Source organism: Syngnathus typhle, linkage group LG10, assembly GCF_033458585.1.
Source record: "Syngnathus typhle isolate RoL2023-S1 ecotype Sweden linkage group LG10, RoL_Styp_1.0, whole genome shotgun sequence".
Taxonomy (NCBI): Eukaryota; Metazoa; Chordata; class Actinopteri; order Syngnathiformes; family Syngnathidae; genus Syngnathus; species Syngnathus typhle.
Genome location: NC_083747.1, coordinates 10,926,633 through 10,951,820, shown reverse-complemented (window position 1 = coordinate 10,951,820; position 25,188 = coordinate 10,926,633). Strand labels below are relative to the sequence as shown.

Here is a 25,188-nt window from a genome sequence, read left to right as displayed (position 1 = left end):
CTCTTCCCTCTGAGAATGTGCTAATGAGGGTGGCGGTTTAAGCGGCTCAATTAAGAAGTGGACGTCGGTTTTGCAGGCAAGCGGCCTTTTGTGCCACACACAATGGTCGACGCGTGTCCGTGGTTTGACGTCTCAGGTAATTGCCTGGCTTGACGTATGACTCTTAGCAAGTGGGATTTCATTGGGTGCAGGGGAGGGGAGGGGCGGAGGGGGGTGAAAAAGGAAGTAGGGTATTTGCACCGATGTCACTTCACACACACGGACGACGTCCACAGGGAAACCTCGTTGCTTGTTTGGAGGAAGACAGCAGCAAAATCATAGGTTTGCATTTTTAGATGATTGCTTCTCTCCTTTGCAAAGTTTAAGAATTTTTAAAGTTTTGATGGATTAATTGATTCAGTTTGAGCTTGCATCTATTTCGCTGTACGAGAGTCTCAATGGGAATATTTTGAACTCTTCATCTCACTTCACAGCTGTCTTCTTGTGTCTGATGTTCACTTAAGACATGCAAGCATCCGTGTTGGTGCCGCTGGAGCCCGGGCCGGAGCGAGGGGCGCCTTGGGGCCGGGACCTGTACACATTTGTGACATCGGCGGCGGGTCACATGATGAGGACTCTCCAGAAGCCCCGCAAGAACCGTCCGTCCAAGCGGCAGGTCAACCACCGTCGCTTCCTGCACAACATGATACAGAGGTGCGTAGAAGAATGAGGACTATTTATCTTGATTGGTTGATGCGACAATTTGAGGGTTTTAGGATATTTTGCCGTTTTTTCACATGCCAACAGGAAGTTTGCTGACATTGAGGCAGCTAATCGTCAACTGGCATCCGCTCTCTACTTGAAGGAGGTGGAGTCATTGACACCTGAGCAGTCATGTGACCATTCAGATCCCAACAAAGACCAAAGTGTCACACAGGAAGTTGAAAAAGGGACACAGAAAAAACACGACACGGCTTCAGCATGTCCTACTGCTGAAGCGATTGTCCATTTGGATGACTCTGAAGAGGCCACACCCATCTCTCCCTTCTTCACGCCACTTCTATCGCCGTTGTCTTTTGACGCTACAGATGTGTTTGTCGACAGCCCCGGCGACAAAAACAACTTGGTCGACATAACCGAGAGTGACTTGGAAGACATTTTGGATCTGTTCTCGACAGACGACGAAGCCGCTCGCCACACGGGTCGCTTCCATGAAACCAACGATGGGGATCATGGATGCAGTTGCCACGGCGACGACGGACCATTCATAAGTCATCTCCACGCAAATGAGGACTTTGTCAACTCTGAACCACTTCCCGTGCTGTCAAGCTGCCAACACAAGATGTCTTTGGGGGGCGTGGCTCAGTCTTTTTGTGCCCCGCCTCTGGAAGCCTCACTATGCCACATCGTGACGCCGCCTCACGAAGACCAACTGATGTTCACCGACATCCTCATGGATAGCGAATTACCGGAATGTGGATCTTTTAACACGCTTTGTAACAAAGATGTTTACGCTCAATACAAAGTCTTGTAAAATGCTTTGTTAATCTTTTAAGTAATTCACATTCATTAAAAAGAATCAAGAGTGGAATGTTTTGCATGTCATTTAAAATCCTGCAATTATGGTTAAAATACTCTATGCTGGGCGAATCATTTCTAAAAATATGAATGGTTAATTTTCACGCCTGATTCATTTTGAAGTGACTTAAATGTTCCTATGAACAAATGTGCATGTGCAGAGATTATTTGTTGTTGCGTGAAATAAAGCACACTAATGCACCAAAGTGAAAACCAACAACATATATTAAAAGTGGAACCCGGACAGATGTATTATACAGCTTCATTAACAAACAATTGCAATATTTCAAGTTGCACAATAGCCATGAGCAAACCATGAAGATGAGACAGATGAGAAACACCTTAAGAATCAGCATGCTGAACAGAGCTTTGTTGTTTTCAAGCATTCACCGTTTGCGGTTGTGAACGCACTCGTGTTCATGTTCAGTAGAGGCTGATGTGGACAAATATACCCATCGCTTGTGTGCAATGTGCAGCCATTACACAATGTTGTAAAAATACAAATCATTTGCACATTGCCAAAACAAAAAGCACATTAGGAATCTCTTTCATTGGAGTAAGGTCCAGGTGGTTGGATAGTGAAAGTCAAATAACCTTAAAAAGTCCTTAATTGGCGACAAACAAGATCCTTTGGCTGTCTTTTAGCTGCGATTTATTGAGAGCCTGTTGTTGCTAAATTTAGCTTAGCACTTAGCATAAAACACTTATTTTGTCATCTGGTAGTTTTGACTCGTGAACCCATCACGGCTAATGTTAGCCTAGCATGGATGGGAGCACGTCAACACTGATTAAAACGCAAACTTTGTTCTGTACTGGTCCAGTGCAACATTCATATTGGTAAACATAAACCCGGGTCAGTGTATATAGTACTTTACCCACAGTAAAAACATTCACAACAATTCCAGAAACATTTGAACGGGGGCAAAAAACACCTACATCTTGAAACCTCTTTATAGCTAACGCTATGCTATAGATTAAAATGGAGCACGCAGATGTCACGATGGAACAAAATTCTCCTGAGGTCATTTGAAAAAAAATCCTAGTTTGTACTATGACTAACGCAAAAGACAGGCTTTTATTTTATGATTTGAACATATTCGGTTCCCACCACACAATGCTAACTAGACTGCTTTAGCGTTTAGCTTCAAGTTTAGCAACCAGTTGAGCTTAGTGTGGCAGAAGAGGTCACCACATTTGTCAAAGGCTGGATTTACACTGCGAGTCCACAATTTTCATTTCATGTCCATCCCATTTATTGGACTGTCAAATGTCATGTACATTACAAGTGAGACATATCGCATATGCCCTAGTGCGATATTATTCCAAGTTAAAGATATCCAAAAGCATGCAATTTTGCTACCCCCCCCCCCATTTACGACACATACTCCACTTGTGCCTTGAGAATCCAGGCCATTATTGTATTAAATATAAAAATGAGTCCCAAATATCCAGGAAAGGAACCTAAAGAGGAAATATGTGTTGGGAATTGGCCAAGTTGATAAAAACTACTTAAGTCTTCACTTGTACGACTTGTCGCCTCTATTTGTATCTAAACCTACATTATTTGTATTATCTCCAAGGAAAGTCATCCAAAAGCAATGCTGGATGATGGTAAATGTCTTCTATTCTATTCTACTAGATTTAGTCCCTTTTCTCATCCATATGACAGCTTTCATTTACAGCTCAAATGTAATGAACAAAAAAATATTAAGACTACCTTGTGCAAGACACCCGTGTTTTTCAGTCTAAAAAAAAAAAAAAAAAAAGTTGTTTTACTTCAGATACAGACATGGTAGAAAAATGTCTCTCCAGTGAATCTTGAAGAGTAATTTTTGCACAGTAAAAGTAAGCTTTAACATATTTAGCTTGATATAAATGATAGAAATACAAATAGCTTGTTTTAGATGAATAAATTAGACTAGCTACGGAATTATAGAACATGTTGGATGGGAGCTACTTGTTCACGGGCCGGTCTGGCTAATTTCCTCGCAATGTTAGCAAATAGTGCAGTCGTTATGCAAATGGCGCTTGTAAATTGTTATGCAAATGGCGCTTGTAAAAAGTCACACGGCGTATGAAAACACGTATTCCATAACATTTGCCCCACGAGAAGAATGAGGTCAAATTCACTTTTTAATCAAATATGGGGCTTATGCAAATAGATTGTCCAATTTGTCGTTCTGCAGCAGCCCTTTTAATTTTTGTCATATAAACATCAGGGGTGGGCAACCTGTGGCTGGTGAACCACCCGGGAGCGTACCAGAGCATCCGATGTGGCCCTCATCGCAAATATGAAAATTCCTAAAACAATTAAATAATAAATAAATAGTAACAGAATGGCCAGGAGCTAAGAGAGGTGTTGAATTTTGCTGTTCAAAGGTGCATAAATAGTTGTTGCTCTTTTGGTTAGCAACTGTATAGTGATCAATGGAAACTTGAGGAGTCTAATTGAGGGAGACTTTTATTAGAAGAGCGGCCACTATTTGATGGAGTACAGTATATATTTTTTTCCCTTCATAATTTCAATAAGGAAAGGTTGCCCACCTTTGATGAAAGGGATACACTATAGTGTTTTCTACGCCAATTCGAACGTGAAACTTTTAAAACTGCAACGTGAATTCATTTAGAATGTTACAAGGTGGCCTTATAAGGTCAAAAAAAAAAAAATTGAAAGCAATTCATCGACTAAAGTAGTGTAGTGTGCATGTGTGCGTGCGGGTACATCATTGGTGTACGTTGTTGACGTTGAAGGTGGGCGGGGTCGGGTCCAGGCTGTGCTCCGAGGACGGGGTGGGGGTTCGGGGCAATCCCAGGGAGGGCGTTGGCGAGGCGGGCGGCTCTTCGGAATCAGAGTTGTCCAACGAGTAGTCGTCCACCAGAGGTCGCCGTCCGCGGATCATCAGTTGCAATGGAGCACGTCTGCGCCAAGAAAATAATCTTAACTGCAGTTTTAAAAAAATGTGCGTGCAGTAAGACATTGACAGACGTGGACAGAGAACAAACGAAAAAAAAAAAAAAGACAGACAACAAAAAACACAATGACCTACTGCTCTGGTCTCCATTCGGGGACGCTGAGTGTTGGTGTGACGTGGACAGATGGGACAGATGGACAGTGTTAGATGAAGACAAATGGATGCAACGAAAAAGAGCAAAACGAAAGGGAACGTTAACGCTCAATTGAAATGGTGTTGTTAACGCACCCGCAGCGCAGGAGTACGGTTGCGCGGGTACGTACCTGAGCTGGTTGCGCAGGCTGGTGATCTCGCGCATCCTGCTTTGGCTGTTCTCCGTCAGCTCTTCCAGTTCTCGCTGCAGCTTCCTCTTCTGCGCGTTGGAGCGCGAGTTCTCCTCCTCCACTTCTTCCAGCTGACGCTTCAGCTGCCTCAAGCGCACCATGGACTTGTCCAGCTACACCACACAGATGTCAATTAAGAAACTCACAAACAAATGAAATGTTGAAATATGGTGTTACCTGCTCTCTGTACTGGTCGGCGTGCCTCCTCTCGTCTTCCGCCTGCATCATGACCTCCTTCAGTTTCTTTTCCGTCTTCCTCACCAGCTTGTTGGCAATGGCGCGCTCCCTAAGAGACAAAAGCAGATATATTTATTTATTGATTGATTTTCAAAGCCCACATTCATAATTATTGACTTTTTGGTTTGTGGATGCTTTAATTGTTGCTACCCCCCCTCCAAAATAAATGTGTTTTGGTTCTCACTGTCGCTCTTGTTCCAGCTGCTCCTCCATGGATTCAATCTTGGCCTCCAGGGCGGCGACGCTGAGGCGGTGTTTGCCCCTGACGGTTCCCTCCAGTTCCTCCAGCCGTGTCTTCATGTCCTTGTTGTGCCGCTCCAGCTGCTCCCGCCCCGCCTCCGCCTTCTGGGCCAGGGTCCTCTCACCCTGCAGCTGCACTGTCAGCGTCTCCACCTAAATTGACCCATAAAAACAAAAATCAATTGGATTGCCACTAAGCTATCTAACATCTAGACATTTACTGCACCTGCAACTGCATCTTTCTTTGTCTCTCTGAGAGGAGCTCAGCATTGGTCTGCTCCTCCTCCAGCTCCTCCTCCAGCTGGCTGACTCGCATTTCCAAGCGACGCTTCTCTTCCAAAAGCGCCGTCCTGAACGAGCGGCAAAAGAAGAAGGTCAGATGACGCGAGCAAACATCATCGCCCTGACCGGGAGCAATTCGGGAGCGCACGGCTGCACTGACTTTCCGGAGCTGTTGTTGACCATGTCGTCGGCCATTTCGTCTCTCTCCTGCTGAGCTTGTCGTCTCTGCCGGTCAGACACGGCCAGCTCCTGTATGCACAAAAGAAGCAGTATTTTCTTTCTCCACACTGCAAGGTCGACTTGAATTCAATGAAATGTTCAGCTGTAGCAACTGTGCTCCAACAACCCGATGGAAAAAAACCAAAACCAGTTTTTGATAATGATGGCACAAACCTCAGTGAGCTGTAGCACTTCGGCCTCCAGTGTTTGGATTTTCTTGTCGTTGTCTTTGGACTGCGCGATGACCTCATCCCGCGTGATCTTGGACTCATCCAGCTCTCGAAGCGCCTCCTTGAGTTGACTCTGAGACAGAAAGGCGCAGACGTTTTCTCAGAGCCTGCACGTTGGCTTGGTACGTTTGCACTTTGTACCTGCAGCTTCCGCAGATGCTTGACGGCCTCCTCCTTGCTGCGGCTGGACGTCTCCACCTGAGCCTCGGAATCCTGCAGCTCCGCTTCCAGCTGCTTTTTGGTCAGCACGGCCTGGGAGCGCTGACTGCGCTCCTCCTCCAGCTGGAGCTCCAGCTCCCGCACCTAGCATCATCATAAAGAAAGTGCAAATGTTAAAAAATATATATATATATCTTGAACATCTTCCTCATGCTCGCTTGCCATCTCTACCTGCTTGCTGAGAGCCCTCCTCTTCTCCTCGCCTTTCTCTTCACTGCTGCTTATTTCCCTCTCAAACTGAGCCTTGAGTGCCTGCAGGGTGACCTCCAGCCTCAGCCTGGAGTTCTCCGCCTCCGTCAGCTCCTCCTCGAGATCCTGCGTCTGCGTGCGGAGGCTCTCAGCTTCCGTCTCCAGGGCCCTGCGGGTCCTCTCCAGCTCATGGACCTGGACGCGCGGACGAGGTGACTCGCCGGCCCAAGACTCCAGACAGAAAACTAAGACAGAAATTCCAGTCTTACGCTCTTTCCCACGTCATCCTGCTGGTTGACGAGTTGCTCCATTTCCAGGCGAAGCTGCTTGTTGGACCTCTCCAGCTCGTCCCTCTGGTCCTGGGCTTCCTACACACATTGATTGAGAAGGACAACACGATGTAGCTCAGTTAAGGTTGGACGGGTGTTTTGAGTGTGTAACGCGCTCCCTCGATCAACAGAGCTTCACCGTAGTCCGAGTTTGGTGGTCGATCAAGTACCTGAAGAGCTCTGGACAAGGCAAGGTAGCGCGTCTCCTTTTCTCGACTATCAGCTTCCGCTCGGTCCTTCTCCTCTGCCAGACGCGTGCCCACTGCCTTCTCCTCGGCCAGACACTGTGGGAGAAGCGGAACGGTTGACGATTCGGAGCGGTCGAGGCGATCGCGTGACAATTTTGAGGGGCCGGCTCCCACCTGGTCGAACTTCTTCTGCCTCTTCTCCAGAGCCGTGCAGTTCTGCCTCTCCCGCTGCAGGGCCACCGTCATGTCCTCAATCTCTTCCCTGAGGCGCTCCCGCTGCCTCTCCACGCGGTCCCTCTCCTCCTCTCGCTGTTTCTCTCTCTGGATGGCGGCGTCCAGGTCTCGCTGGAGCTTCCTGCGGGTCTCTTCGCCGCTCTCCACCGCCGTGTTCACCTCCTCCGACTGCTTGCGCACCTCCGACAGCTGGCCGAGTTGCGGCGGAAGCGAGTTAGAAAAGGAAATAGCTTCCCAACTCCATCTCAATGGAAGGGGGGCGGGGTCAGGTGGGTAAGGCCTACCTGCTGTGTCTGAGTCTGAAGCTGCCGAGTCAACTCCCTGGACTTCTCCTCTTCCTCCTCCACTCTCTCCATCAGTCCCTGCCTCTCATCTTCCAGCGCTCGCACCCGAGTAGCCAGAGCCAACTTCTGGCGGGTCTCCTCCTGCAAGATTTCCTGAAGGGGGGGAGAGCAAAAGATTGGCGGGGAGGAATTTCCTTCACAAAAAAAATGTGCATAGATGCTACCTGTGCGTCATGAAGCTGGCTCTCCAAGCTGGCGACTTCTTTGGACAAACGGAGGGATTTGCTGTCAAAGGATGACAGATTGCTGGAGAGATTCTCAATTTCATTCTGGAAGAAGACAGAAGGAGTGAAAACGTGACTGATTTGGAAGCGACTCGAACGTACGCGTCAACTCTGCCCCACCTGTAACTTGTGTATGCGCTCCTCTTTTTCCTCCTTCTCTTGCTCGGCCTGAGTGAGGCGCATGGTGATCTCCTGAAGCTGACTTTCGGCTCGCTTACGACCTCGGTCGCTCTCCGTGCGGTTGGCCTGGAGGGTCTTCAGCTCTGCACTCAAACTCTGCTTCTCTTCGTCCAGCACCAGCTTGGCCTTCTCCAACGACTGACGCGCCTGAACCAGAGCACGGAGGTCGAGGTGAAGCGTGACACAACTCGCTAATTCCAATGTGGGTGGGGGTCACAATTTCAAAAATAATTTCAGATGGTCTTTCATTTCTTCTCACCCTCTTGCTGTTGTCCAGCTGCTCCTGCAGATTGTCTATGGCGGCGCTGTGTTTGACTCGGAGCTCTGACAGCTGGACCTCGTGGCGGCGCGTCTCATCTTCCACACAGCGCTGGAGGTCGTTTAACTCAACTTCCCGACGAGACCTGTACGGAGTGGGGGATGAAATCTTAATCTAAAAAAAAAATCTGAACAATTACTGGGTCCTACCGGAGCTCCTGCTGGGCGGCGGTGGTGTCCAGGGTGTCCTCCAGCTCGGTCCTCAAAGCCTCCAGCTCCTCGCTGAGGTCCCGCCTCTGTTTCTCTGCCCGCTCTCTCATGCCTCGCTCGTTCTCCACTTCCTCCTTCAGCTCCGACACCTGTGACATGGCTTCCCTCAGCGAGCGCTGGGCCTCAGAGCGGCGGGCGCCCTCCTCCTCCAACCTTTTCCCCCACAAAAAAGCAATTCAGTGACAGAAAATCTCCTTTTGAGTTTTTGTATGTGTGTTTAGCGCACCGGCTCTGCAGGGAGATGATCTCTTTGTCCTTCTGACTCAGATTGCCCTTCAGCTCGCCAGAGATGAGGCCCAGGTCAGACAGCTGCTCTTGCGCCTCTATTGCCTCCGTCTCCATCCTCCTCTTCCACTTTTCCTGCTCCAAGCGCGCCTGCTCCTCACGCTTCAGTCGGTCTGAACCACACGCACGCATTTAGATCCAGAAAGCCACACGCAGAAATCCCATTATCCATTTTATATTTCCACCACCTTCTAGGTCGGCGATGACGGCCTCCTGTTTGTTCTTGAGTTTGTTCAGACTTTTGCTCTTCTCTTCCTCCTCGGTGAGGTGGTCGGTCACCTCGCTCAGGCGTTCCTCCAGCTGCTTCTTCTCCTGCTCGATACCAGGCGGTTGACAGCGTGGGCAAAACTATCGCGAGGGCCGAGACAGCCGTCCGCACGATACCAACCTTGCTGAGGCGATCTCTCTGCTCCACTGCGCTCAGAAGGTCGTTCTCCATACTTTTGACTTTGGTTTCTAAGGAGACCTTCTCCAGCAAGAGGCGCTGTCTAGCAGCCTCCTCCTCTTCTAGTTGATCCTCAAGGTCCTACAAGAACAATGTTGGAATGATGCTCTCTTGCAAACCCAACAATAGGTGAGAAAACGGCGACATTCCACACCTGAACATTCTGCTGCATTTTCTTCTTCTCGTTAAGCATCTGCACGCCCCTCTCCTCCTCCTCCTCCAAACGGCTCTCCAGCTCGGTCAGCACGTCCTCCAGCTCCTGCTTGCGACTGGCCAGCCTGGAGCGCATCTCCTCGGCTTCGGCGAACAGCTCCGCCTCGGCCTGCAACTGATCGGCCAGCACCGCTTTCTCCTCCAACAGCTAACGGATGAAGAAGACGGCCGATGGTCGTCGGTGAGCGACTTTTGCGAGGAGATGAAAACAGCAAACCGAGTGCACGTTTGTTCACCACTGAGTGTTTCTTGTCCAGCTCGGTGAAGTCTTGCTCCACTCGGACCAGTCTTTCCTTGGCTTTTAGCAGCTCTGATTCTCTGATCTGGATCTCCTCATCTTGCCGGGTCACCTGCAGCAGCGGTTTCACCTGCCCAGCACAAATCAAGAGCCAGGTAAGGAGATCTTTTTGTCTGACATGTTTATTGAAATGAATAGTAGATCATCGCACTTTTGTGAAAAGTCGCCACCACTGCCAGTTCTTGAGTATGAGATAAGCATGACAGTTCCTCTGCATCACCCTCAGAGCGCTCAGCTGCTGCTGCTTCTTCGTGAAGGCTCTGAGAGGAGAGCGAGACGACACAAAAACACCTTTCAGCAACGGGCAGACGGAAAGCAGTCTACTTGTTTGTCATTATTGGTCTGTGGCTGCTATTAAACACATTTCTAATGTATAGCAATGCATTTGAAAACACAATTGAACAGTATGAGAAAAGTAAATAAATAAAAAAAGAAATTGGACGTATGCATAGCTGCAATGGAAGCTCCGATCAAATGCTGTCAATTTGTATTTCAAAAAAACAACGCACAGTGGCTTCTTCTCACATTCTTACAGCTGACTGGCAATGTGAATGAACCGACATTTCCAGTTTCTAATGAGCCCGTCGCCGCCGCGTGCCCAATTATTCATGGCATTCGCAGAATTCCAAAGGCCACTCGCCAAATTCCTGTCAGGGATGTTCTGCTCCACACGTCACTGGCGAGGATTGTGGGCAAGTTCAAATACCCGTGTGGCTTGAAGAGCTTTTTGGACATCGTTCAAATATCCGTGTGGCTTTAAGAGCTTTTTGGATTTCACAGTGGTTGCTCGTTGTGCTTACTTGCGTGCAAGGAAGCCTCTCGCTGCACTCTGGAAGCGTATGATGGTGTCTGTGATTTTCAAGTCTCGCTCCTCCTCCAGGTGCGCCAGCACGCCGGCTCTGAAGAACACTTTGCTTTGGCCCACCCGGAACAGGTTGGGATCCAGCTCCAAGGCTCTGATCTGAGCAATGACATTAAGAGACAAAAATCAGCATCATCTTTCTGTTCTGTGTGCCAACCGGCGCTGGTGAAAAAGGACTCACCATGAGTTCTGATGCCTGTTTTCCATCCATGAAGGTGCGAGGAATAGCGTTAGGAGTCAGAATCTCATATCTGCGGGACACATTTCACTTAGTGCGCGCTTAAGCCAGCGTTGAGTGGCACGAGTATGAGAGACAACAACTCACCTCTGTCTGAACTCCTGGAAGGGGATGCGGTTGGGGAAGCCTTGTCGGCAGATACGAATCCCTTCCAGGACGCCGTTGCATCGGAGTTGGTCCAGAACTAAGTGTGGCGCCAGCTTGCCGGCCTAAAGACAAAGACGAGATCAGAACCTTGATGAAATGAAGTCGGATGAAAAAAGCTCTCACCCTCTTCTCGTGGTTGGGAATGATGCAGCGGAGGAAGTTGGGGTTGGTGTTCTTCAGCGTGGTCATCAGTTTGGACAGCGACTCTTTGTACAGCTGGCCCACGGTCCTGAACATTCCCTTCTTGGTCTTCAGTCCCGATGCGCCAAACGCGACTTGCCCGCTACTCTCGTTCGACGACGACACCTGGTCCAGACCGATGATGCGGTCCACTGGACACAACATAGGAGAAGCGTGAGGACATGATGGTCATCAGCTAAAAAGTGCGACAAAAGCTTCTGCGCACAGCATGAAATCAGATAGATGGACATACCGTATTTGTGCAAATATCATTTGTACTTATTTTTTTCATCTTTCAGGAAGGAAGATTGAAATCATACTAAACGGCAATAGTCGTAAAAATACTGTCAAGTGTGCCTCGAGTCGACAGCCAAATGCACTCATAAAAAGAAATAAAATAAAGAACATAAACAGACACAACACCGGGGAGCAATTACATGACAAGAGTCTGTTAGAAGATTGTTCGTCGTCGTTAAGGAAGCTGTTATCACATCACCAAAAGTAAAGAACACAGTGAATGTAATGAATGCTTAAACGGCCTGAGCAATAAATATTTAACGAGAGTGTTCATGAAGTGGGATAATTAAGTCGCTACGTTTTTTTTTATTGATTGGAAAGGAAAGTGTCTGTTTCAGGAGGCACACCCAGCGATGAATTGCGGCGCGGCACGGCGTCAAACACTATTTGAGCAAATACGGTATACAGAATTTCAAATTAGAGATGCAGGATATTGCTTTACTGACAAATAATTTGTAAACGTGCTACAATTTTAAAGTCAATGTCATGAGCATCATGTAAGGCAATATTTTGCATCCTATTCAGGATCACATTGCTGCCTTCTTTGGTTATGCAACTCCAAGTTGATAGGGTGAGGTGCGATCCTGAATGTCGCTTTGGCGTCTACGACAGTGAGCATGCGGCTGCCATTTCCACATAGGTCACACTATTCAACTACTGAACTCTGGTGAGCTGCTTCACTATAAATGGGAAACGATACAGCACACGGGCACATCTACTGAAAGCAGAACTAAAAAAATATAAAAATACAATACAGTGAACCCACGCTATAAAGGAAATTATTAAGGCAGCATAATAAAAATCAAGAGGAAGCTTGTTAATTTCCAGCAGCCAGTCTATGGCCTTTCACACCCTATGTTAGCATTAAGCTAAGACTTTTGTTATGTTATGGTTTGTAGGTAGAAATAAAAAAACGAGGGTTTCACTGTATTGACAGTGGGCAGACAAGACAATCTTGAGTAGGAAAGAGCGGTTCGTGCAGGACACACACATTGGAGCGGAGGAACCTACTGTCGGAGCCATTTGCCTGCAGTGTGGTGTAGGAGTCAAAGAAGTAGACACGAGGTAGAGTTTGAATATCTGAGGTGGGATGCGGGAAAGTAAAATGAGGGAAAGGACGAGAGAGGAGAGAGAAAAAAAAGGTTGCGTAAAGGCAGCAGAGAACATGACGGAAGAGAGACGGATGGATGAAAGCGTGATGATTGCAAGAAAAAAAAGGAGAGAAAATAAGTTAGTGGAGTTTCGTTAATTTGATTTGAGGGCTTTGAGGAGAAAGGCTGCCAAATAGTTGGAACGTATGAAAAGGAGGCGTCAGTCTCACCCTCCTTCCACAACTCGGAGACAAAATGGTCGGACGACTGGTGGAGGAGAGACGCCACGTTGTCGTTGAGAGGATCCATGTTCTTGACCAACCAGTCGTTGGCTTTGTAGTCAACCTGACGGTGTGAAATCCAGACATTTTTTTGAAAGATTTTGCACCTTCTGCTGTTTACTTCTTGTGAAGTTGATGGGCACCTTTCCAGCATAGTGGATGATGGAGAAGTCAGCTTCGCCGCGTGGCTGCTTGGCTTTGAAAAATTTGGGATGGGTGCCTTGCTGGCTGGTCACTTTTTCCACGAATGACTGGTCCGTCGCTCGAGGGAACCAGCACTCTTCATCCAAGAGGGCCAGAACGCCGGGTGGCTGGGCCTAGACCGGGAGGGGGGGTGGTGGTCATGTGATGCCAAATAGACTTTTTAATATGCGAAATAGCGACCGGACCGGTCTTTCAATGAGATCGATGCAGGGCTGCAAATCGAGGCCAAAATCGATGAAATTCCACTCAATGCCCTCTCGCTGGTACTCCTCCTGCTCTAGGACGAACATGGTGTGGTTGAAGAGCTGCTGCAGCTTCTCGTTGGTGTAGTTGATGCACAGCTGCTCGAAAGAGTTCAGCTGCAAGAAGATGAGAAATTCATGTTATGATGAAAATAAAAAAATCATTGTGCAGTACAAAAACAGAATTCATTTTTTTGACTTGCACTAGACCTGTTTATCTTCTAATCTCGATAAAAACGCACCAGGAAGATCTCAAACCCGGCAATGTCCAGGATGCCGATGAAGGAGGCTCCCTGTCTCTGCCTACGGTCCAGAGCTCGGTTGATTCTGTGCACCAGCCACCTGAAGAGGCGCTCGTACGTCGCCTTGGCCAGGGCCTCCACGGCAAAGTCAGCCTGGAGAAAAAACAACGGCTGAACTCACTCGCAAAGAGATGGATGTCCATCGCGACACCGCTTTGGGGTGTTTGAGTGAACGCTGAGACGACCGTCACGGTGGGACGATTGTTACCTGTTCTTTGGTCTGGGCCTTCTGCACGTACTCCCGACCCACTTTGATCCTGGGTGTGAGGATGGCCCGGGTGAACTCCAGCACGTTGATCCCCAGCAGGTGGCAGAGTTTCTGAGCCGCCGTGTTGTCGGGCATGGACGCCTGATCGTGGTTCTTCTCCTTTGTGAAGGTAATGTTCCCAAACTGGAGCACGGCGGAGATCACCTTCAGCATGGCTGAGAGGACAATTTCCACGTTCAGGTTTCAGAGGGTAAAAAAAAAAAAGGCCTTGCTTTGACCTCCACTTACACAACAGCTCCTCTGGGTTGAAGCCCATTATGGCCATGGAGTCCATAGTCTGAGTGAAGTTCTCCCCATCACTCTGACCAGGAACAGAGATGGCACCCCCGCCGAGAAAGCGGTACTCGTCTGCAGTTCCTAAGAGCAGGTCCGCTGTGGACCCCCCCCAAAAAAAAAAAATCAAATGTGACGTTTTCTCTTTTTTGCGCCTAATAAGTACAACAGAAGGAGTTGATAATTTTCTCCTCACATTTCATATTCTCGGAAGCTCCATGCAACATCTGGTAAAAGATGTGGAATGTCCGCTCTTCTTTGGCCTGACGGGTGGCCCGGGACTTTTCCAGGAGGTCTTTTGAGTTTACGGGTCAAGGATGTTCACACGCTGATATCATGTAAGCGGAGAGGAAGAAGGAAAGAGCGACAACAGCAGCCTCTTTGACACAAAAAGAAATTCGAGCAGTAAATCAGTCTTGACCTTGAGTATGTCAAATCATTTTTCCCCATTGAAATGAATTGAAACGTCATTAATCCGTTCCACCCAACGGCGACCGAGGCTCTCTTTGCGTGAGAAGGATACAGGTCTCAATGTTGGCGCCGACAATATATCCCGCCACGTCAAAATTAATCCGAATGAATTTACCCTGAAGAAAAAAAATACAAATGATTAAATACAACTAAAACTGAACATAAAACAACAACAAAATCCAAGGTCTTACAAATCTTGAGGAATTGTCATTCTTGGTAGTTTTGGCGTTGCCGAAGGCCTCCAGTATGGGGTTGGCCTGTAGCAGCTGTCGCTCTAGCTCGCCCTACACACACACACACAAATCAGATTAACTCCACACACAAGTGAATATTTTCATAGTAATCGTTTTTTTGCGGTACCAATGGATCTAAGGATTTAAAAATATCCGTGAGTCATCTCTCAAGCAGTGACGAAAAAGGACGGCCCTAAATAGCCACCACGCGCCTGCGCACAACTCTCACACACTGAACAATGGTCCTCAACACTTGTCAGAACAATTGAGCCGTCATGAGGGGACGGCTGGAGGGCAAACGGGGGCAGCTTCGACTCATATTGGGCTCGCTCTCTCGTCTGCTGCCATGCAGTGGGCGTGCAAAGGCAATCAGCTCAAGTTGGGCGTGTTGGAAAGCTTTTATTAAGGAGCCATCCATCATCAGACACCCCGCCATGCCTACACTACTTACCTTGACATCAGCAGTCAATGGCATTTGTACAGGCATTCAACATGATTCTTGAATTTCAAGAATCTCGACATGCCCCTCCCTCCCTAAATTTGTGCATACTCACATATTGCATAATCTGAGGAATTGTGCAGAAAAGTTGAGTGATGGGGGGAGTGGGCAGGTGAACACATGGATGGGAGAAAGAAATGGGACAAAAAAAGACACATTGAAATTATAAGAAAGTGAAAGCAAAGGTCTCGGTTGTTACATGCAAACACGACAGGAATGAGTCGCTATTGCTGAGTCGGACGTTACGATTGACGGCTGATGAGAAGAAAGTCGGAAAGGAGTGGGACAGCCTTGAGGAGGCCACTCACCTTGTTGACCAACGTGGTGCCCCTGGTTAAGGAGCGAGAGCCGTCCATCTGAGCATGCGACGGGGGGGAGGACAGAGAAGAGGGAAAGAGGAGCAGGAAGGAAGACGCAGGCGGGAATAAGTCAGCGAGCCAACGTGTCACTTTCAAAGCATGACGGATAGGCAGCGAGTGAATTAACCCCTGCTCGTATTTCAAAGAGAGGAAAAAGAAACGCCGTCGTAAGCGTTATCGCCTAGCGTGACGCTATTCGTTAGCCTTGACGTAGCCACAAAAACGCTGGCCAAAACCACGTCGTACCTGCAAAGCATCTTTGCTCCTGGGAGTGACGCCCTTGTGAGAGGACGCCACATGAGCCAGATACTGAATGACTTTCTTTGTGTTTTCCGTTTTGCCGGCGCCCGACTCGCCCCTGAAACACAACATCAACATTTCATCACCCTTTAAACACGTTACAAACACAAACTGGAAAGCACAGAACACAAACTCTTGCCAATTAAGGCATGATTTCTCTTTTGTGACAAAACTTTTTGGTGGTCTTGCATAAATAGACAAGTCGGGAAGGAGTGGAATAGAAGAAATGATCCCATTTTACCTGAAAATGACTGACACTAATGCCTGACATGGACACACACGTGACACTTCCCTTGAAGGCAAAACAAAACTTGGCGGCAGCTAAAGGCTACTCACGTGCACAGGATTGACTGATCCTCTCGGTCTATGGAAAAACACAAAAAAACATTCAAGCTTAGTTCTAAAGCAAAGGTTGACGGAATGAATGTACAGCACGTGATTCTTTTCTTTTTTATGCACCTTTTGACAAAATATACCATGTAACCCAAAAAAAATTGGTGGTGTTTAAGTGGCTAGAAAAGATTCATGACATTTCATCAAGCATGAATTTGACACACGACGGATTATGTCACTGTAAATCAAAGTCAGCTAACTGAGGACTGCGTATTTAATTGCCGCCACCTCTTGACTGTCCGGGCTTTGTTACATTGACTTTCTCCACTACGCGCTCTCCCCTCTGCATGCTTAATTAGAGCCACAAAAGCGGTCCCGGGCACACTTTCTCCTCCTGGCAGCCTTCGGCCGGACGTTTTTTTTTTTGGAGCCGGGCTACTCGTAAGGGCTTTTTTTTTTCCCTTCGAGCATTTCTCATGTGCTGGAGCGCAGAAGAATTCATACTGGTCCTACTGGTTCTGTCGCCGCAGTAACACGCCTGCAGCCAAGCCAGAGGGTGGTGGCAGGCACATAGACCCAGAATCTGATCTGCCCGTCCTGTTATTGCTAGAAGATACCCTGGGGCAAAGCGATAGCTCAATCCACCTGCTCTTACTTTTTTTTTTTCTTTTGTTGTACAGTGGTGGGAATAACAAATGAGAAATCCTTTCTTTCAGTATTTGTGTACTGTAGGATTTTAAACTGTCTATCCTTCACGGATGCACTAAGGATGAGTCATTTTTGGCAGACGATAAAGAATATATGTGAATTTTGTTATATTGTCCGTCTACTCGTGTCAACACACTGTGTTCAAAATCAATTAAAGTGCTTTTATGGGGAAACAGACGCTATTTGTTACGGCTTGTTATTGCTATGGCATTTGATTTTTTTTTTTTAATCAGGATTAAGCTAACACTAAGTACATTGTGCTAACTTATCAAAACTCCAAATGCGAGAACCTTTGTTGTGTTTACTTCTTTCAAACACAAAAATTCCGAGTATCAATTCCTGTTCCGAACGAGCAGCATTCCGTAATAACGCGCCTTATGTGACGAGTGACTCGCAATGCCACTCCTTGTCGCTTGCTTTCAGGGAAAACTACAATCTCTGCCAATTTATATCCACTTTTGATAACAACGACAAGTGACAGGGACACACCACACCCACGGTGTGGCTGCGCGACCAAAGATCACGCAGCCAATTTTCACGCCGCATTCCAGTCGAGCCCAGCTGATAGCAGATGCCGGCCGATCGCTCGGCTTGTCGAAGATAGCGGCGTTAAGTACCTTGCAGCATGCTGCGATAGGCCGCCTCAGATATGGCGTAAATGTGCGGCGGCATTTCGTGGCGCTTTTTGCCCCGGTACATCTCTACGATGGACTCGGTGTAGACGGGCAAGTTCTTGTAGGGGTTCACCACCACGCAGAACAGCCCCGAATAGGTCTGCAGAAATAACAAAACAGTCTGATTACAAATTAACATTTTTGTGGAATCGACTGACAGGAGCGCTATTATTTCTGGAGCTGTTTACAAAAGAAGTCTCAGCGGCATTGGCTAGATGATTACTTAGGTTGGAATCTAGCACCCACATGGGTCCGGCATCTTTCATTAAGGCACTCAATCGATCACTCGAGACTGGGCGGATGCGTCCCACGATTGATGGGAGATCTTTTTAGCTTGACAGCTACACTGGGACTAACCCAGCCAGCACTCATCCCGTTAATGCACTTTGGCGGCTGAACTGATTGCCTTCGTGGTACTTGAGTCTATATGCCGGGGCCATGATAATGTCTTGAGCAGCTCAATATTTGTCAGCAGGAAAAGATAACATCAACAGGTTTGTATCCTGAAGATGCAGAATTTGTTCATTACCGGTATTTGATTTATAAAACTGATAATCGAAGAGAATATGGCATTGGGCAGCCCTTTCCCATTCTCTTTTTTTCGGTCCTAAATAAAAACATTTTATCTTTCAAAACATCAAACTAGTCACAACCCTGATTGGATAATCGAGAGGCGTGTCCCAAAACTTTTGTCAATGTGTTGTGTAACGGGCTCACGTAGATCAAGCCTGAGTAGTATCTCTCCCTCAGGTTGTGCAGCACGGAGGCTTCATTGAGGCAGGTGAGGTCGGCCATGTCCTCCACTTTGCTGAAGCGCGGCGGGTTCATCCGCTGCAGCTCCTCCCGGGACAGCGTCAGCAGCCTCTGGCTGTCGCTCAGCTCCACCTCCACCTCGTCGCCGCGCTCCTCTTTGATGCTGGCCGACTGTCCGGAGGGACACCAAAAGACTGCCGTTTTTTTCCATGTATAATGCGCCCCCATGTATAATACGCACCCTAAAAATGGCATGTCGATGCTGGAAAAAAGCCTGTACCCATGTATAATACGCACCCAAATTTTGACTCCTACTTAAGTCCGTTAACGTAAAATTATTTCAGAAAAAAGATCAACTTTGGGAACAACCGGATGTTATTCTGCCGGTCAGTATCACTGCGCATGCACTAGCAAACTCGATAGCGAAGAAATGTGTCGGATTTGTGTAGGGTACATTGCGACAGCAAACGAGCAGGTGATCGAGCAAGCGTCTGATACGAGAGCATTGTGTTCGTAAGGAGCGTGTTTGAAGTGAACAGCAGAGGAGAAAGCGCATCTGTAATGGCGGCCTCCGTATCATATCCAGATTAAAAAAAAAATTAATATATATATATTTTTTTGTACCCATGTATAATGCGCACCCCAGATTTTAGGACAATAAATTAGTTAAATTTTGCGCATTACACATGGGAAAAAAACCGTACTTTAGATTCTTATTATAATAATTCTTTCTTATGCATTGGCCTGGGTACAGATGAAAACAAGCTTTGTAGCTATAATTTGGCATATTTACGTTTGCTTTTTTATACTGATTTATACTGTTCATTAATGTACATTGTCCCCCCTCAAATAAATAAATAAAGAGATAGATAGATAGATAGATAGATAGATAGATAGATAGATAGATAGATAGATAGATAGATAGATAGATAGATAGATAGATAGATAGATAGATAGATAGATAGATAGATAGATAGATAGATAGATAGATAGATAGATAGATAGATAGATAGATAGATAGATAGATAGATAAAATGGTAGCTTCTTTCGGCTTTTCCTAACTAAACTAAAATAAACTCAAATAAAATTAACTAAATAAAAATTAAAAATACAAAGACAACGGCTTCATAACTGAATTTTGAACTGTGTGTGTTGCCATGGTGACAGAACTGCAGCGTAACAGACAGAAGTCGGGGTTGGGCGGCCTTGATTGAATGACTCAGCGGGCTAATGCTAGCATTGACAGAATACCTGACACACAAGGAAGGGAAAGCGGTGTTGTTTAACAACATGGCGAAACTATGAGTGTACCTTTGGTATCATGTTATCGACGTGAGTTTTCAAATTGAGTAAAATTATTTTTTTTGTTAGTATTTATCTTTCTGAAAATTTGGACTTTTCATTTTGTGAATAACAATTTTCTGTTGTAACGTCGAAATTTGACTATTATCACAACATGATTTGGTTCTAGTAAATTTAATTTTTTTTCTAATTTTACATAATTTTTGTAACTGCATTATTGGATAACCTCAAAGTCATTTTTTTAAAAACAATGTTTCATTGCCGCATTGTTAAAATTCTGAGTCTGTAATGTTAAAAATGTACTACCGCATTTTTGTCAGAGCACTACGGAATTTTTCGTGACACAAAAGTCAAATTAAAAATGCACGTGTTTTTTTTTTCATCCGGCGGTGTCGTTCTCGTCGTGACTGTAACATGAAGTCAGCGTCTGTGCAATGGGAAACGTGAAAGCAGAGCATTGTTCTCTTCATAGTTTACGACAAAACCCGTTCCGCCGACAAGGTGGGATGACGTTCATCACTCCTGTGTGGCAATTTATGCAAAGTGGAACTAATTGAAATGGTGAAAATCTTGTAATCCCACTTTGCCTGGAGTTGGAGCCCACGTGCAATATAATTATAGTTGTAAAAGTGGCAAGAGGCGCAAAGTGCCGACACGTCCTTTGCTGCTCGGCCCGGTCTCACTTGTTTGACACGCCCGAACCCTGAAGGAGCCTGGGGTGAACTTCACCAGAGAGAATTGCGATTATTGTGATAACCAACTGGAAAGTGGCAGGATAAAAATCTTGTTTATTTTTTCCACTTGGATGAAGGACTGGGATTCAGATAAAGTGTCGGATTTAGTTCCCACAGAAATACAATTTTCTATTTGAATAGTTTTTTTTTTCACCCCCTTTACTTACAGAAAAAGGCAAATGACATTATTCAAATCGAGTTTTACTTTTTTGAAAGTTTTTTTGAGAAACACACCAGTTCTGTTTCAAAGGTTGAGCAAGATGATTGCGCTTCGCTCTTTGGTTCTAACAGCCTTGGAACACACTTGGCATTGAATTTTTTATTTTTTTTTGCTCATTGTGCAAACCAATTCCAATGGAGTGACAAATCTGATACACTAGTGCTTCTCTGTTTAATGTGCTTTAAAGTGTGGAAGCCGCTAAGAAAAAAAACTTTACCTAAAAACTCAATCGAGTGTATCGATTAATTGATTAGCCTTTCTTGAATGTTGATACACAAAAAACACCCACCTCGAAGCCATGCTTCTCCGACGGCACCCATACCAGACGCTTGGCCGCCCAGTCGGCCTGGCCAGTGGCGGAGAACACTGGCGCTTTGGCGCTGGGGGAAGATGGAGCCACCCCCGACGTGAGGAAGCGGGTGACATCATTCAGGCCGCCGCCTAGTGGCCTGGACATGGTACTGGTGACAATATGAGAAGGAAATAACAAAATTAGGAATGATTACAGGTGGCTCGGTGGTGCACTGGTTAGCACGTCCGCCTCACAGTTAGGAGGGTACGGGTTCGATTCCACCTCTGGCCCTCCCTGTGTGGAGTTTGCATGTTCTCCCCGGGCCCGCGTGGGTTTTCTCCGGGCACTCCGGTTTCCTCCCACATCCCAAAAACATAATTGTCCCTAGGTGTGAGCGCGAGTGCGAATGGTTGTTTGTCTCTGTGTGCCCTGCGATATGCTGGCAATCGGTTCAGGGTGTCCCCCGCCTGCCTGATGGCGGCTGGGATAGGCTCTAGCATACCTGCGACCCCCGTGGGGACTAAGCTGTACAGAAAATAAATGGATGGATAGAATGATTACAAAAGCAACCTGCTGGCCAACTCAGTGAAGGCACCACTAGATAGCCGACATGTGCAATTTTTATCAGACATCCAGGACGCATATCTGATTTGCACCATTTGGGAGGACAAAAAAAAAAAAACATTGTGGGAATTGTGTCACTTGAGACATGGTAGTGTTAATCCAGCCAAAGGGTGCGGTGGAAGGAGGCCAGAAGCATCCAGGCCTGATGCGATGTGAGCACAGACCAGTGATGGCCTAATTGGAAGACAGAACAAATCAAGGAGAAGACATGGATGGAGGAAAAGGCTGAGTGAAGTGACATGACAGTTGAGGACGGACGGACGCACGCAAAGTGTGAAGGGGAAACGTTGCATACCAGAGACGCTCTAAAGGCTATAAAGCAAATAAAAATCGACTTCATCATTACTTTTATGAGCAGGCTCGCGCTGTGGAAGCAAAAAGCACAAAAGCGTTCTGGATCGTGATTCTGTGAAAGATGAGACGACGGCGCAAAGTGGCGAGCGTGAAACGAGCGCGGAGGATTGGAGATGTGTTCTGACAATGTCGCGGTTCCGTGAGAACCGCTCACTCGAAAACGTCCCAATGAGGCCACTAGGATTGAGAACGCTTGAAACCATAGTCAGTAAAGTTCCCCATGAATACAATTGTGATAAATGATTAATTGGCTAATTAAATAAAATGTAATTTATGAGATAAATTCTTTTAAGGTCCTTTAACGCTTAAAATACAAAACGGATATGAAGTAGAGGAAGAACATTTGTGGTTTGACTTAAAAAAGAAAAATGCATAAATAGGCACACAAAGAAAAATTCACACATTTTTGTTGATTTGAAGAGGGCTAACATCGACCAATTAAATCGGATTTTTTTTCATTATTAGTTAAAAAAATGAAGATTTTTTTTGCCAAAAACATACAGTACAAATGTACCTATTTTTGTGGGACCCCTCGCTTATATACATTTTATTTTAATCAATGCTGTCTATGCTATTTTGCATTGTTAAGCTAGCAGACCCATAATGTGCTTAGGTTGAATTTGTAGTTCTTTACGTTTAGATTTACATAACACTTCCAAATGATCATGCAAGACTCGTTTACAGGCTGTACCTCAAAAAACTCAGAAGTCAGGCCACTCCTAAATCGAGGTACCGCTGTACTTCATTGAGCCTTGAGATGTTGCAAAACAAAAACAAGATAAATGCGAGGACACCTATGATAATTCAGTTACTTTGTTGATGTTCTATGATGACGTGCTTTGTGTACAGTCATGAGACTTTCAAATGTCATGTTATGCGCGGCGAGCTTAGTCCGCAGAGTCGCTCATATTCAAATGAGCTACTTGTGATGTGTGCGCAAAGTCCTACATTTTGTTGAGCGAGCGACCGCGAGAATGCATACTTTTCGCTGATTAGCCGTGCGTGCTGATTAGAAATGCAGACTATGGAACCGCCTTACAGTGTGTGTGTTTGTGTGAACTATTAGGTGTCTCTGAGCCATGGCAGGTATGTCATCAGGCCTGATTCCTGCCGTGCGTCGTACTCAAGCTTCTTTTTTTTCTCTCTTGCAATGTTTGTTGATGACAGGGCAGAGAGTTTGCAACCCCGTCACCACCATACCTGTTACAATAAGACAGGGTGTGGAATAGACAATTGAGCCACCACCACCCAAGCCAGCCAGTCTGACACTGGCAATGAAATAACTTGGGGTTGGTTTGAAAAGGTGTGTTTTAAAAAATATTCTTCTTAAAATCCTTATATGAAGCCAACTTATCTGGGAGAATATTAGGTACAAGACTGAGCAATGACTGCCAAGGAATTTTGGTAACTTTGGAATTAATGTCTCAAGACAGGTTTCCCCTGAACTGACATTTTTGGTTTTTTTACTAGTACTACCGCTTTTTGTACATTTAAGATCAGTGTTTGGGTTTTTTTCGGTATGGATTACTGCGTTTCATGGTAACGAATGATCAGCCTGGTCGGTTTTGCTTCAAAAGTGTCTCAACAATGGAAATGATGAAATGGTGGAATGCATTAATTTCCATAAAGTTGACATCATAAACACTTTGTTATGTGCAACCTCTTGTGAGCCCGGTGAGTGTGGGCGACGTGGACTCATTTGTACACAATTCCGTCTTGTTAGTCCTGTTCCTACACAGACACAATTGCACAGTCTCAGGGACGCGCACGCACACACACGCACACAGAAAAGCCAACAGCTTCCCTCCATAGCAACATCCTGAACGCTGCAGCTTGATGACAACAAGCTAAACTGTGAGGTCACCCACAATGGGGAGGGGGCATGATTTTTCCAGATAGAAAGGAAATCAAAAGTAATTGTTGCGTTGTTAGAACATCTGCCTCACAGTTGTAGGTCTGGATTCAAATCCCATTGTAGGAAGCAAAGAGTGGAAGGAAGGACGGAAGGAAGGAAGGATGGCAAATAAAAAACAAGCTGGGTCATAAGGGTAGAAAGGAATCAAGGGAAGAAGAAATCAATTAGGTGTGAAAAGTAAAAGCAATTTAATTGACCACGTGACATCTTTTTGGTTGACACTTCACTTATGGAGTCTTCTGGATTAAACTAAAATGATTTATTTATTTTCAACCCTAGATAGTCAATGAAAGACGGGAATTAAATTTTAATCAGTAAGGGATTGGAGACGGACACGCCTTTCTCTTCTTGGCTTTCAGGTGCATGATGAGGCATTTTTATCACCAAGGTTAAAAAAAAGAGGTTGTAATGAAGCAATTATTACACGGACAGACGGACAGCACACCTCTGCAGTGGTGCTGGGGGACCCTCGAAAATGTCCCCCACTCAAAACCACACCTCGGTGATCGATTACAAGGATGAGCAAGGCCATTTTCCCAACTGACATGAGGAAGCCAAGATGACATTCAGCAGTACAATTCATTTTCCCCCCTCCTCATTCTCTCGTTATGAACGTTAATAGCGCATCAATTGGCCACCAGTCCCAACGGTTGCAATGCGTAATGCACTGGTCATAGTCAGCCGGTGGCTCCCCCTTTGGGAAAAGCCATTTTGAGGTACGTCTTTGTTTTAACAAAAGGTAAAAATCCCCGTGAACGCCTCACCACCAACGTTCATTCTTACGCCACCTTCAACTAGCGTTAGCCGGCTACAAGACGCAAATATGAGGCGTTCAAGGCTCTCACACCGGCTCCTTTTCAAAAGCTTGAATTACACTCCAGCGCAAGGCTCTTACCTTCAGGTTACGCTCCAAACGCTTACGGGGATACGGAGGAACGGCCTCAGGATGTTTCTTGGCTATTTGGCTCTGGGATAGGTGTGTAGCCTACCGCAGAGGCGTCTTTTATCATCGCACCGTTCAAGCCCAGTGGAGCCGCACATTCACCACACACACACGTCCTGCTTGGGAATAAAGTAGAGAGAGAAGTAAGGGCAAAGCGTCGGGCTTCAGCCCCACAGCCGCGCTTCCTGTCCGAACACCAATCAGAAGGTAAAATTCGGGCCCAGTCCGGGAGATCCGCCAATGGAAAGCTACAAAGGGCGCCGTGAACCCACCCTGACGACTTGGCGAGAGCCGTCCGCCCCTTGACGGGCACGACACGGAAGCGGTGACGAATGGCGTCAAAGCGATGACGC

General features: G+C 46.4%; 1 protein-coding gene across 2 annotated transcripts; it reads right to left on the bottom strand.

The window, feature by feature from the left end:
• Positions 1–1,764: 1,764 nt before the first annotated feature.
• Positions 1,765–25,081, bottom strand: myh14 (myosin, heavy chain 14, non-muscle). Of its 2 annotated transcripts, XM_061289852.1 has the most exons (44): positions 24,788–25,080; positions 20,997–21,168; positions 18,416–18,622; positions 17,642–17,798; positions 16,320–16,347; positions 15,930–16,041; positions 15,380–15,391; positions 14,784–14,876; positions 14,645–14,708; positions 14,318–14,416; positions 14,077–14,220; positions 13,789–14,003; positions 13,521–13,673; positions 13,222–13,395; positions 12,976–13,149; positions 12,782–12,896; positions 11,107–11,315; positions 10,924–11,045; positions 10,780–10,849; positions 10,537–10,697; positions 9,888–9,996; positions 9,675–9,806; positions 9,380–9,586; positions 9,169–9,306; positions 8,969–9,092; positions 8,722–8,893; positions 8,436–8,648; positions 8,227–8,371; positions 7,908–8,114; positions 7,728–7,832; positions 7,504–7,656; positions 7,160–7,408; positions 6,968–7,081; positions 6,738–6,836; positions 6,451–6,663; positions 6,202–6,363; positions 6,005–6,133; positions 5,772–5,860; positions 5,556–5,679; positions 5,274–5,482; positions 5,030–5,138; positions 4,793–4,965; positions 4,605–4,628; positions 1,765–4,476 (listed from the first exon to the last, which is right to left on the bottom strand). In XM_061289852.1, the coding sequence occupies exons 2-44, from the start codon at positions 21,162–21,164 to the stop codon at positions 4,281–4,283; spliced, it is 6,072 nt and encodes a 2,023-aa protein (XP_061145836.1). In that variant the 5' UTR covers positions 21,165–21,168; positions 24,788–25,080; the 3' UTR covers positions 1,765–4,280. The 2 variants fall into 2 exon arrangements, with proteins under 2 accessions (XP_061145836.1, XP_061145838.1); XM_061289854.1 differs by lacking the exon at positions 15,380–15,391 and having other exon boundaries at positions 24,788–25,081.
• Positions 25,082–25,188: the final 107 nt, after the last annotated feature.